We start from the raw sequence: 13,127 nt of genomic DNA on the forward strand, positions 1-13,127 counted from the left end.
GGTCCCCCTTAAGAACTTCAGAATTGATTGGATGAGATGGGAGACACTGGCAAAGGACCCCTCAGCGTGGTGTGCCCACATCAAAGAAGACGCTGTGCTCTTTAAGGAAGTGGAATTGCAGTAGCTCAAAAGAAACGTGAAATGCACAAATTTAGAGACATCTCTGCTCGAAATGTTCATATGGACCATTTGTGCCTGACCTGTGGTAGAGCGTTCTGAGCTCATATTGGTCTGCTCAGTCACAGGCAGACACACTGTTCCTTGACTTGACCAGAATAATGGCATTTTGGTCCTCTTTGAGAACAAAGGACACCAACCAAGTGTCTGAGTCAGCAACTAGGTAGTACAAAGGATGGAATGCTGGACCTGGAGTCAGCAAGTACTGAATTCAAGTTCAGCCTCCAGACACTTATCAGCCTTGTGACCCTGGGCAAGTCACTTAACTTCTGTTTGCCTTAATTTCTTCATTTGTAAAATGGGGATAATAACAGCATCTATCTCCCAGGGTTCTTGTGAGGATCAAATGAGATAATATTTGTAAACACTTTGAAAACTTTAATTCATTAAACAAATGCTAGCTATTATTAACTGGTATTACTATTAATTTCAAATCATTTCCCAGAATTGTTGGCCTAATTCACAGCTCCATCAACAATGCATTAAAATGGCTGTCTTTGCCCAACTACTTCATCATTGACTATTCTCATATTTTGTCATCTCTGCCAGTTTTCTGGCTGTGAAGTGAAACCTCAGAGATGTTTTGGTTTGCATTTCTCTTATTATTAGTGATTTGGAGCCTTCTTTCATTTATTAACTTATAAAGCCCTCGGGTGGAGGGTGGGGGTGGAGGGTATCATTATCCAAATTCCCACTGGCAAGTTGGTTTTCCATTGGGTTTCAGCCAGGTCTCACCCAGGGTTGTTGTGAGGATCAAATGAGACATGTGTAAAGTGCTAACTCAGTGCCTAGCATATGGTAGGTGCTTAAAAATGGTTGTTTCCTTCTTTCTAAATCCTTGGTTTTACAGATGTGGAAGCTGAGGCTAGGAGGCTAGGAGGCTAGGAGGGCCTCTTCATTTTCCCTTTCTATCTACTTGTAGTTCTAACCACATTCTACCTTGAAGGGAACTGGCTATGATTGGGTACATTTAAAGGCATGCAGCCTCTAACAGAGTATTTGAACAGATTCCCACTTCCCTGGGAAGCTTCTTGGAACCATGTGGTCTATTTATTTGGGGACTTATTGGCAACTCCATGTTCTCAATAGAAGAGTGGGTAGAGATTGGCTGAACCAGAGAATCTCAGAATCAAAAGACACCTGAGAAGCCATTTAGACCCACTTCTACCTGGTCAAGAACCATCCTCTGCAACATCCCTGAGAAGTGGTCATGCAAGGATTGTGGGGAATGATCACTGTGGAGATCTTGCCTCATACCCATTAAGAATTTGGATCCCCTTGGTTTGATGAGGGTAGAAGCAGCCTTGGTCTTAACACTCGAAAGACCATAATGGGAAGGAGGGATTAGACTTGGTCTGTTTGGTTCCCAAAGGGCAGGACCAGCAAGATTGGGGAGAAGTTGCAAAGGGGAAAAATTAGGAAAGATGTGCTAAGTATTAGAATTGTTAAAAAGTAGAATGGGGGGCCTGGTGAGATGCTGGCTTCTGCCTTATGGGAGCCCTTCAAACCTCCATTTTAAGGATCAAGCCCTAGCCCGTCATGTCTTCATTCCTCTCCATACTATACTCCTTACTCTCCCAGTACTTTCTGAATGGTACCTTCCTCTCTTCCCCCCTCTTCTTCCCACCATCTTTTATGTGTTGTTTTCCCTCCATCAGAACGTAAGCTCCCAGAGGGGATGGGCAGTCTTTGTGCTGATATTTGTATTCCCAGAGCTTAGCACTGTGTGTTCAAATCCTGCCTCAAACACTCACTAGCTGTGTGACCCTGGGCAATATACTTAATCCCTGGGTGCCTCAGTTTTCTCATCTGTAAAAGGGGATCATAACAGCACCTACCTCCCAGGGTTGTTGTGACGATCAAGTAAGACAGCATCTTTCAAGGCAAAGCCAAGATAATGGAGAAAAGGCAGGGTCTTGCCTGAGCTCTCTCCCAAACCCTCCAAATACCTTTAAAATGACTCTAAAGAAATTCGAGAGCAGCAGAACCCCCCAAAAGGAGAGTGAAACAAATTTCCAGCACATGACGTCTTGGAAGGTTGGCAGGAAAAGTCTGTTGCACCAGGATGAGAGAGGAGTGCAGTCCAGCTCAAGTCACACTGGCACAGACCAACCCTCAGTAAACCCAGAGCAGGCCTTGGGACAACTGAATCACTGGTGGTAGTGGCAATTTCCAGACCTCTCAGCCAACAGATGCCAAACAACTTGGAAGATTGGCAGGAAAGGTCTGATGCACCTGGGTGACAGTGTAGCATAGTCTAATGCAGCATGCGTCAGCACAGCCCCGGCCACAGCAATCCAGGAGCAGGCCTTGAGAGCCTCTAAATCAGCTGTGGCAGCAGCTGCTTTCAGAGACCTCAGCCCACAGACAGTAAGTGGATTGAACAACTGGTCAGAAGGAGATTACAGGGGTCTCTTTGCTAACACTGAGGCAGGACTCTGTTGCTTTCCCATATACTTGGATCAGGGTGGCAGTCCTGGGTGACAGTCCCGGGGTAGGAAGAGTACTAGTACACCAGTGCTTGAGGTCACAGTGGAGAGGGGACGCTCCTCACAGTTCCAGGGCAGAAAAGAGTGTTTGTGGTCACTCACAGACCTGAGCACAGGCCAGGACAGAAGTAAACATCTCTCCTTAGATCATACCAACTTGGAAGAACCGAAAACTTACAGTTCCCTAGAAGTAACTCTGAAAACAGCTGCACAAAACACCTGAAGCTTGGGACAGTGCACTCTCCACCCTGGAAGCAGAGCCCCACTTTAGCAAAGAGTTAGAAGTTAACTACTAGGCTGCAAAAATGAGCAAAGAATGGGAAAAAAACTCTGAGTATTGAAAGTTATTATGGTGACAAGGAAGATAAAACACTAAGTAGAAGACAACAGCTCTAAGCTTCTACATCTAAAACCTCCAGGAAAAAGGGTCTCAGGCCATGGAACAGCTCAAAAAGGATTTTGAAAATCAAGTAAGAGAGGTAGAGGAAGAATTGGGAAGAGAAATAAAAGTGATGCAAAAAATAATAAAAAAAAAGAGTCAACAGCTTGCTAGACATATTAAATACCGAAGAAAATATTACCTTAAGAAACAGACTAGGCCAAAGTATAAAAAAACAAAAACAAAAACAAAAACAAAACAAAAACACAACCAGAAGTCCAGTGAGGAGAAGAATGCCTTAAAAAGCAGATTTGGACAAATGGAAAGAGAAGTCCAAGGGCTAATGGAAGAAAAGAATTCCTTAAAAATTAGAATGGAACAAACAGAAGCTAATTATTTAATGAGAAATCAAGAAACAATGAAACAAAACCAAAAGAATGAAAAAATAGAAAACAATTTAAAATTTCTCTTTGCAAAAACAACTGACCTAGAAAATAGATTCAGGAGAGATAATTGAAAAATTATTGGACTACCTGAAAGCCATGATCAAAAAGAAAGCCTAGACATCATCTTTCAAGAAATTATCAAGGGAAAGTGCCCTGATATTCTAGAATCAAAGGGTAAAATAGAAATTGAAAGAATACATCCATCACCTCCTGAAAGAGATCCCAAAATCAAAACTGCCAGGAATATTATAGCCAAATACCAGAGTTCCCAGGTCAAGGAGAAAATATCGCAAGCAGCCAGAAAGAAACAATTCAAGTATCAGGGAGCTACCATCACAATAACATAATATTTAGCAGCTTCCACATTAAAGGATTAAAGGACTTGGAATATGATACTCTGGAGGGCCAAGGAGCTAGAATTACAACCAAGAATCACCTACCCAGCAAAACCAAGTATAATCCTCCAAGTGGAAGAAATGTATATTCAATGAGATGGAGGACTTTCAAGCATTCTTGATGGAAGGATCAGAATTGAATAGAAAATTTGACTTTCTAATACAAGACTGAAGAGAAGCATAAAAAGGTAAACAAGAAAATGAAATCATAAAGGACTTAATAAGTTTAAACTGTTTACATTCCAACACGGGAAGATGATATTTGTAACTCATAAGACCTTTCTCATTATTAGGGTAGTTAGTATATATAGACAAGAGGGTACATGTGTGAGTTGACTATGAAGGGTTGATATTTAAAAAATAAAATTAAAGGATGAGAGGGGGATGTACTGGGAGAAATAAAAAAGGAGAGGTAGAATGGGGTAAATTATCTCACATAAAAGGGGCAAGAAAAAGCTTTTACAGTACAGGGGAAGAGGGGGGAGGTAAGGGAGAGTGAGTGAACCTTACTCTCTTCAGAACTGGCTCAAAGATGGAATAACATACGCACTCAATTGGGCATAGAAATCTATCTTATTTACCCTACAGGAAAGTAAGAGGGGAAGGGAATAAGAGAAGGGGGTGGCGATAGAGGGAAGGGCAGATTGGGGGACAGGGTATTCAGAAGCAAAACACTTTTGAGGAGGGACAAGGTGAAAGGAGACAATAGAATAAATGAGTGGGAAATAGGATGGAGGGAAATACAGTTAGCAAGAGTAACTGTGAAAAAAATTTTGAAGCAAGTTTCTCTGATAAAGGCCTCATTTCTCAAACATATAGAGTACTGAGTCAAATTTATAAAAAGAGTCACTCCACAATTGATAAATGACCAAAAGATATGATCAATTTTCAGATGAAGTAATCAAAGCTATCTATAGCCATATGAAAAAATACTGTAACTCAAGATAACATTTCAAAATTGCTTTCCAAACCTTAAAGTGATATGTAATTACCACCTGTTATTTTTATTATTAGATGGAGCAATCTCCTCTTTGTCCATCCCATGAAGCAATGGGGGCCAGAATTCACAATTCTCTATTGAGAAAGGATTAGGATATGGAGCCAAAGAGAGAGGTCCCTTTGTTTACCCCAGGAGAACACATAAGGGAAGTAATCAGTGAAGAAACTGACTAGGGACTATTCATTGCTTTGGAATGTTAACCTCCAAACTGCATTTTTACATCTTGTGATCTTTTCATTGTTCAAGATTCCTATAAATGTTATCTCAAGTCATTTTGGATTAGAGAGACCTGTTAAAGGACATGGAAGTACTATGTTAGTTTGGACATCTCTCTCTCTCCCCTATCTCTGTATCTCTGTGTGTGTCTCTTTCTGTTTCCTTCTCTCCACTCCTCTCCTCTCCTCTCCCTGTCTCTCTGTCTCTCTCTCTGTCTCTGTCTGTCTGTCTGTCTCTGTCTCTCTGTCTCTCTCTATATATATATAGAGAGAGAGAGAGAGCTAACCAACGGACTGACCATTGATTCCCATACAATGGCAGCAAGTCCCTCAGATGAGAAAAGAAAGGATTCACAGGCAGAAGACAGTTAAATGTCACACCTGTTGTCAATCGGATCAAGATTGAGAAGGGAGGAAAAGGAAGCCTGACCGAGGTGATGAACTAGGAAAACAGGGTGATGTGGCACGAATGGAAGTCACCAGAGGAAGAGTTTTAAGAGAAGTGAGGTGGAGTAGGGGGTGGGGTGATAGAAGGGTAAGAGATTATGTTCTAGAAAGCTGAATTTCTGAGTTTATGTCATGGAGGTTGAACATGGGTGATGCTGAGGCCAATAATAACAGCTAGCATTTCTAGAGTGCTTTAGGGTTTGCAATGTACATCTCATACGTTCCTCACAATAACCCTGGAAGGTAGGTACTAATATCATCCTTTACAAGTGAGAAATGAATGCAGACAAAGCTTAAGCGACTTGCCCAGGATCACACAGCTTGTAGGTGCCTGAGGCCAGATTTGAACTCAGGTCTTCTTGACTCCAGGCCTAGTCTTCTATCCAGTGTATAATCTAGCTGCAATCATGGATATGACCTGTGTGGCAGAGGTAAAGTGAAGGTGTAGACTGTAATAGATGGAAAGTTTGATTAGCCGGGAGGCTCGAACAGCAGCATGTGTGTTAAAGTCTTCCAGTGTCAGGGGTTGGGAGAGAGAGGAAGTCTGTGAGCCAGGTATTGATCTGCTTGAGAAAAGAGGAAGAGTGATGGAGGTGCCAGGAGATAGAGCAGACAGCCACCACAGGCATCTGGATGGGGTGATCTCCCTGGAGACAGTAAACTCTAAAGGGAAGGCAGCTCAATGCTGGCAGCAGAGGGACTTCCTGGAAGTGGCAGAGAGGAGCAGCCAAAGTATTGGACTTAGAGACAGGAGGAGCTGCATTCCAATCCTGCTTCAGACAATTATCTAGCTAGGTGACCTTGAGCAAGTCATTCAACCTCTGCCTGCCTCAGTTTTCTCAACTGGAAAATGGGGATAATAATTGTGAGGGTCTAATTAGATAATGTATACAAAGTGCTTTGTAAATCTTAAAGTTCTATATAAATGCTAGCCAATATCATCATAATTGTTTTTTATAATAATAATAATAATAACAATCTTAATTCAACAGAGGTATGATATGGATTAAGGTGCTTAGATTCTCCATACAGTACTTGGGAGACAGTCCATTCTCAGGGAATTCAGGCTTCTGTGAGAGCAAGAATACAAGACTCTTACAACTTCAAGGGGGCAGCTAGGTGGCACAGAGGATACAGTGTCATGCCTGCAGTCAGGAAGATTCATCTTCCAGAATTCGAATCTGGACCCGGATACTTCCTGTCTGTGCGATCCTGGGCAAGTCACTTAACCCACTGGGCCTGAGTTTCCTCATATGTAAAATGAGCTGGAGAAGGAAATGGCAAACCACTCCAGTGACTTTACCAAAAAAAAAAAACAAAACAAAACCCCAAAAAACCAAATAAGGTCATGAAGGGTCAGACACAACTGAAAACCACTGACAAGCTTCAAGTGGGAAAAAGTCATAGAAGTCTCCAGAAACTGGGAGGGAGGTTGGTTAGGTTGTGTAATTTGAATTTTGACCCTTGACATTTCAGGTGAAGTGGTGGGGGCAATTCAAACTGGCTCTTGTGAACCCATTGCCAAATTTGCCCCTCTGAAATCAGAAAATGCTACAATTCAGGGCTTGATTTATTGATTGTCTAGACTTAAGAAAGTGTTGGAAAAAATTACTAACACAGATTAAATTTAAGAGTGCATCACGGATATATTTTTTTTGTTTTTGTTTCCCAGGGAGCTTGTTATTACATATTTACTGGCATTTCCCTGCTAGATGAACAGGTTTGCAGACCTGTCTTTAGCCTTTAGGGATACAATCTAATTTTTATTTTTCAAATATGCCTAAGACAAGTTGTGAGGAGTAAGTCCTTTGAGTAGCCCTTTGCCCCAGTTCCCCTGCAGTGCCCTTTGATCCAGTTCTTTTTGTATTAAAGGCCAGGCCAGGGATCTGATTAGGCATAACCAGAGGGCTGTGCAGAGGGAAAGATGTGGAAGACTTCCCTGCTGCCCAAGGTCCTGACTTTGGAGGTCCTGGGCCTCCTGATTCAAGCCCCAGGTGAGTAGCTCTGCCAGGCTGACCCAGAGCAGGGGATGATTTCTGGAGGGACATGGGAGGAGTCCTTTGATTTTCCCATTGGAGATATGGGGCTTGTGCATTGTTCTTTCTCTTATTACCCTCACCTGCTTGGGTGGGTGGGCTGGGGGTGAAGGATTATTGCTAGTTTGATTTCAGGAGGCCAACCTCAGTTTACTGCTGAGAAATTAATGTCCTCTCCATGTGTGTTATGTCCAAAAACTCTTCTATCAGCTGCTGGTGCGGTGGGGAGAAAGAGAAAGCTGAGTCATTTTCAAGGAGGAAGATAAGAGTGAGAACTGGGGAGGATCTTTTTACAGACTGGAACTAGGCCCCCAGAGTTTGCATGAAAAAATGTGAGACAGCTTTATTTTCTCTCTCTCTCTCTCTTTCTTCCTGTAAATATTATTTCTCCAATTACATGTAAGGGTAGTTTTCAACATTTATTTTACATAAGATTTTGAGTTTCAAATTTTTACTCCCCCCTTTCCTCCCATTCCATGTTCCCAAAACAACAAGCTATTGGATATAGGTTATACATGTGCAATCGTGTAAACATATTTGCACATTAGTCATGGTGTGAAAGAGGAAACAGAACAAAAGGGAAAAGCCACAAAAAGACAAACAAAAAAGTAAAAATTGTATGCTTCGATCTGCATTCAGACTCCATAGTTCTTTCTCTACATGTGGATAGCATTTCCCCTCATGAGCCTTTTGGAATTGTCTTGGATCATTGTATTGCTGAGAAGAGCTAAGTCAATCATAGTTAATCATTGCACAATGCTGCTATTACTGTGTACAATGTTCTCCTGGCTCTGCTCACTTCACAGCACCAGTTCATCTAAATCTTTCCAGATTTTTCTGTAGTCTGCCTGCTCATCATTTCTTATAGCACAATAGATTCCATTACATTCATATACCACGACTTGTTCAGCCATTTCCCAATGGATGGACATCCTCTCCCTTTCCAATTTTTTGCCACCACAAAAAGAACTGCTATAAATATTTTTGTACATGTGAGTCCTTTTCCCTTTTTTAATGATCTCTTTGGGATACAGACCTAGTAGTGGTATTATCAGTCACAGGGTATGAACACTTTGATTGCACTTTGGGCAGAGTTCCAAATTTCTTCCCAGAAAGGTTGGATGAGTTCACAACTCTACCAACAGTGCATTTAGTGCCCCAATTTTCCCATATCTTCTCCAATATTTATCATTTTCCCTTTGTGTCATATTAGTCAATCTGATAGGTGTGAGGGGGTACCTCAGAGTTGTTTTAATTTGCATTTGTCTAATCCGTAGTGATTTAGAAATTTTTTTATACAGCTATAGATAGCTGTAATTTCTTCAACTGGGAACTGTCTACTCATACCCTTTTGCCATTTATCAGTTGGGGAATGACTTGTATTCCGATCAATTTGACTCAGTTTTCTACATATTTGAGAAATGAGGCCTTTCTCAGAAATGCTTGCTATAAACATTGTTTTCTATCTTACTGCTTTCCTTCTAATATTTGTTGGGTTGGTTTTGTTTGTGCAAAACCTTTTTAATGTAATGTAATCCAAATGATCCATTTTTATATTTCATAATGTTCTCTATCTCTTGTTTGGTCACAAATTCTTCCCCTCTCCATAGATCTGACAAGTAAACTATTCCTTGCTCTCTTAACTTGCTGATGGAATCCCCTTTTATGTCTAAATCCTGTACCCATTTTGACCTTATCTTGGTATACGGTGTGAGATGTTGGTCTATGCCTAGTTTTTGACATACTAGTTTCCAGTCTCCTAAAAGTTTTTGTCAAAAAGTCAGTTCTTATCCCACAAGCTGGAGGCTTTGAGTTATTTCTTTATTTTTATCCTTCCAAACCACTATGATTATAGAGAAAAAACTGAAGGCCACTTGATGTATGTTAAAGTCACTCCCAGACATTTTATATAGGGCTATACTTTGATCTCCTTTGACAAAAGGGTAGTGCCAATATTTCAGAGGCACACCTGACCCTTGTCCTTCTAATCCAGGCAGAGTATGGCCCTGTGGCCTGACAGTTGAGCAGTCTCTAGCTCTTGGGTTCAAGGATGAAGAGCTGGGAGGAATCTTAAGGACCACTGAATTCAATGCCCTTTCCCATTTAGTCAAAAAAGGAGAACAGGCTAAGGTAAGGGAAAATAATTTAACAACTTCTCACAGGCAGTAAAGGGGAGAGCTATGATTTGAACCCCTATCTTCTGAGCCCAAATGCAGTCCTCTGTGCATCTAGCCTTAGCACCTAATACTTTATTCACATTTGCTATGTTGTTGCTCAGTAGTTTTTCAATCACGTTCACCTCTTGGTGATCCCATTTGGGATTTTCTTGGCAAAGATACTAGAGTTGGTTTGCCATTATCTTCTCCAGCTCATTCTACAGATAAGGAAACTGATGGCAAATAGGTTAAGTGACTTGCCCAGGGTCACACAGCTAGTAAGTATCTGAGGCTGGATTGGAACTCAGAAAAGTTAGTCTTCCCAACACATACTATAGCCCATTGTAACTACTTTCCATCTGCCTTTCTTCTCCTGCCATCTTCTGTCTCCCTTCTTTATCTACTGTCTCTCCCATGCCCAGAAAGCTCTTCCCCCAGTTTAGTTCTGTTGAAGACTCTTCATTAGGGACTCAGCTTGGGCACTGCCACTCGTAGCAGAGCTTTGCCTGACCCTCCTCATATCTTTTCCTAGCTCTCTTCCAGGAATTCTCCTTTATACCTCTCCCTTGTATTGCTAGTTATTGGTACACAGGTCATTGATTTCTAGGAGAACAAAAATTCCTGCCATTTTATGCTCAATTCAGAGCTGAGGGCATTGACCATAGTAGGTGCTCCTTAAGTCTTTGCTCAGTTGGGTCATACTGATAAACTATACGGCACTGATTTTTAGTTCTGTGCTTTCCTAAGCTGGGTTGGGGGTGGGATTGTTGGGGAGCAGTGGTTTAGATCTTGAGCCTCAGGTTCTGCAAACCTGGACAGCTCCTGAGGCAGTGGCAGAGCTGTCTATAACTGCAAATGGCCCTTCTCTGGAGTAAGTTCCCCATCACTGGAGATCTTTAAGGGAAATGAAAAGAATCATGGCAGACATAGGAGGAGGCCTACATTCCCATCTAATGAAAAAATGGTCATGGTAGGGCATTTAGAAGGGGCATGTGGACATCATTTCAGCCCTCTGTCCCTGAGGATTTCTGTCCCTTTTGTTCACAGGGCATCATGCAGATGACCTCATCAGGACCACTGAGTCTGGACAGATTCAAGGGACTCAAATCAGTATCAAGGGGATTGACAAAGTTGTCAATGTTTTCCTGGGAATCCCCTTTGCCAAACCCCCTGTGGGGGCCCTGAGGTTTTCTCCTCCACAACCACCAGATTCCTGGAGCAATGTGAGAGATGCGACTACTTTTCCACCTATGTAAGCACCTTCCTCTATTCTTTTCTTACCAGATAAGCACAGGGCGCCATCTTGTTTTACTCACATTTTGTCTGTCTATGCTCTGCACACAGTAGGCATCTGTTAAGTATGTGTTGAAGGCATGAATGTTCACTGGGCTCAGATAATTGCTTAATGATAACAGTTCATGTTTATTTGGATTTTAGAGAATAACAGACTTCAGAAAAATACTGAGGCAGTTAGTATTGAGGCACATATTGCTACAGATAAGAAAACAAAAGTTAACAGAGATTAGAGGCAACTGAGTGACTCAGAGGATAGAATACTGTGCCTGGAGTCAGAAAGACCTGAGTTCAAATCTCACCTCAGATACTTACTAGCTATGTGACCTTGGGCTCACCCTCTTTGCCTCAGTTTCCTCATCTGTAAAATGAGCTGGAGAGGGAAACGGCAAACTGCTCCAGTATCTTTGCCAAGAAAACCCCATAAGGAGTCACAACAGGTCAGACAGGACTGAACAACAACCGAGATTAAGTGACTCACCCAAGGTCACAAAGCTAGTAAATAACAAAGCCAGAACTCACAGACTGATAGGCTCAGAAATCTAGAGGTCATTGAATCTGACACCTGGTTTTGTTTTTAAGCAGTTTTAAGTTTTTTACTTTGGAGACCACACTTATTGCCCATTCCCTACCCCAGCCTCCCTCCTACCCCTAATGCTCCTCTGTAACAAAGAAAATCCAACTGACCCAGTGGTCAGTAGTGATGTTCTTGTTAAAATGTCTCTAGTCATGTTCTATCTTAGTCTAGCTCGACTTTCATTGATCTGCAGCAGGTTTCATGAGTTCCTCACATCCTCTCTTACAGTGCAATCACATTCCAGGACATTCACTCCCTTTATTCATTCACATTCACATTATTATTATTATATTATCCCCATGCGATTCTATTCAGATCATTCACCTCTTGCGTTTTCCAGGTGTTTGCAGGATGTCGCTACCCTAGAAAAAATGACAAGGACCATGAAAATGAACATCCCTCTTACTGCCATTTCTGAAGACTGTTTGTACCTCAATATCTATGTTCCTGACCACGCAAAGGAGGGGACTGGATTGCCAGTAAGCCAGATCTCTGTACCTTCCACAATGGGGAATGAGAATACTAAGGCATGAGAACTATGGGACCTTGGAGGTCACCTCATTCCACCAGCATGGGAACAGTCTTCCTCTCTATATCTCTGACAAGTCATCTAGCTTTCCCTGAAGTTCTCCTGGTCAGGGAGCTTACTAGTTCTCAAGGCAATCCACTCTACTTTTGGGCAACAACTTGCATTGTTAGCAAATGTTTGCTTCTGTGAGGCTAAAATCTGTCTCCTTATACCTTCAAGACATCTAGGTGGCACACTGGATAGAGTACCAGGCCTGGAGTCAGGAAGACTCATTTTCCTGAGTTCAAATCTGGACTCAGACACTTACTAGCTGTGTGACCCTGGGCAAGTCACTTTATCCTATTTGCCTCAATTTCCTCATATGGAAAATGAGCTGGAGAAGGAAATGGAACACCACTCCAGTATTTCTGCCAGGATAACCCCAAGTTATCATGGGTCATGGAGAGTTGGACATTACTGGAAATGACTGAAATAACTTCAGGGAATTGTTTCCATGACCTGGAATGATATCAATTTCTGCTACAGGCTATTATTGCTATAGGAAGAGAGCAAAACATTGAGAAAGTGTGACCTCCCAAACACTTCTTAATCCTGTCCAGAGCTATCATTCATTTCTGTGGGCAACTCTACTATGTGGAAACTCTCTCTATTGATGAGGACACGCAACTATTTTGTAACTCAGAGTCTTGGCTTGACTCTTTTACCGAGAAACTAAGTAGCTTCTTTGTGGCCACATATTTCATATGTGCCCAAGGCAGGACTCAACCCAACCCTTCACTCCAAGGCTAGTCCTCTATCATCTACACCAGGCCTCCTTCCTTAAAATAAATGATAGTGAATAAAACTACTCAAATGTCATCTCCCCATGAAACCTTCTCTGAACCTCAACAAACCAACATTCAATTCAACAGCCATTTCTACAAACCTGGAGCCCTTCTCATTAGTGCTGGGGACACAAAGAGTGGTGTGGTTTCTCTCACCTTTGAGC

General features: G+C 42.0%; 1 protein-coding gene across 2 annotated transcripts in view; it reads left to right on the forward strand.

Annotated features, from left to right (window-relative positions):
* The first annotated feature begins 7,459 nt into the window (after positions 1 to 7,459).
* LOC114027966 (pyrethroid hydrolase Ces2e-like) overlaps positions 7,460 to 13,127 on the forward strand; it is a 28,120-nt gene continuing 22,452 nt past the window's right edge. The window contains exons 1-3 of one of the 2 annotated variants that reach the window (XM_027842110.1): positions 7,460 to 7,542; positions 10,788 to 10,992; positions 11,951 to 12,089. In XM_027842110.1, the coding sequence (XP_027697911.1) occupies positions 7,473 to 7,542; positions 10,788 to 10,992; positions 11,951 to 12,089 (414 nt within the window). In that variant the 5' untranslated portion in view covers positions 7,460 to 7,472. The remainder of the gene's footprint in view (positions 7,543 to 10,787; positions 10,993 to 11,950; positions 12,090 to 13,127) is intronic. The other variant, XM_027842111.1, reaches the window with a different exon arrangement.

The sequence above is a fragment of the Vombatus ursinus genome, unplaced genomic scaffold (genome assembly GCF_900497805.2).
Source record: "Vombatus ursinus unplaced genomic scaffold, bare-nosed wombat genome assembly UNPS02014864.1, whole genome shotgun sequence".
Classification (NCBI taxonomy): domain Eukaryota; kingdom Metazoa; phylum Chordata; class Mammalia; order Diprotodontia; family Vombatidae; genus Vombatus; species Vombatus ursinus.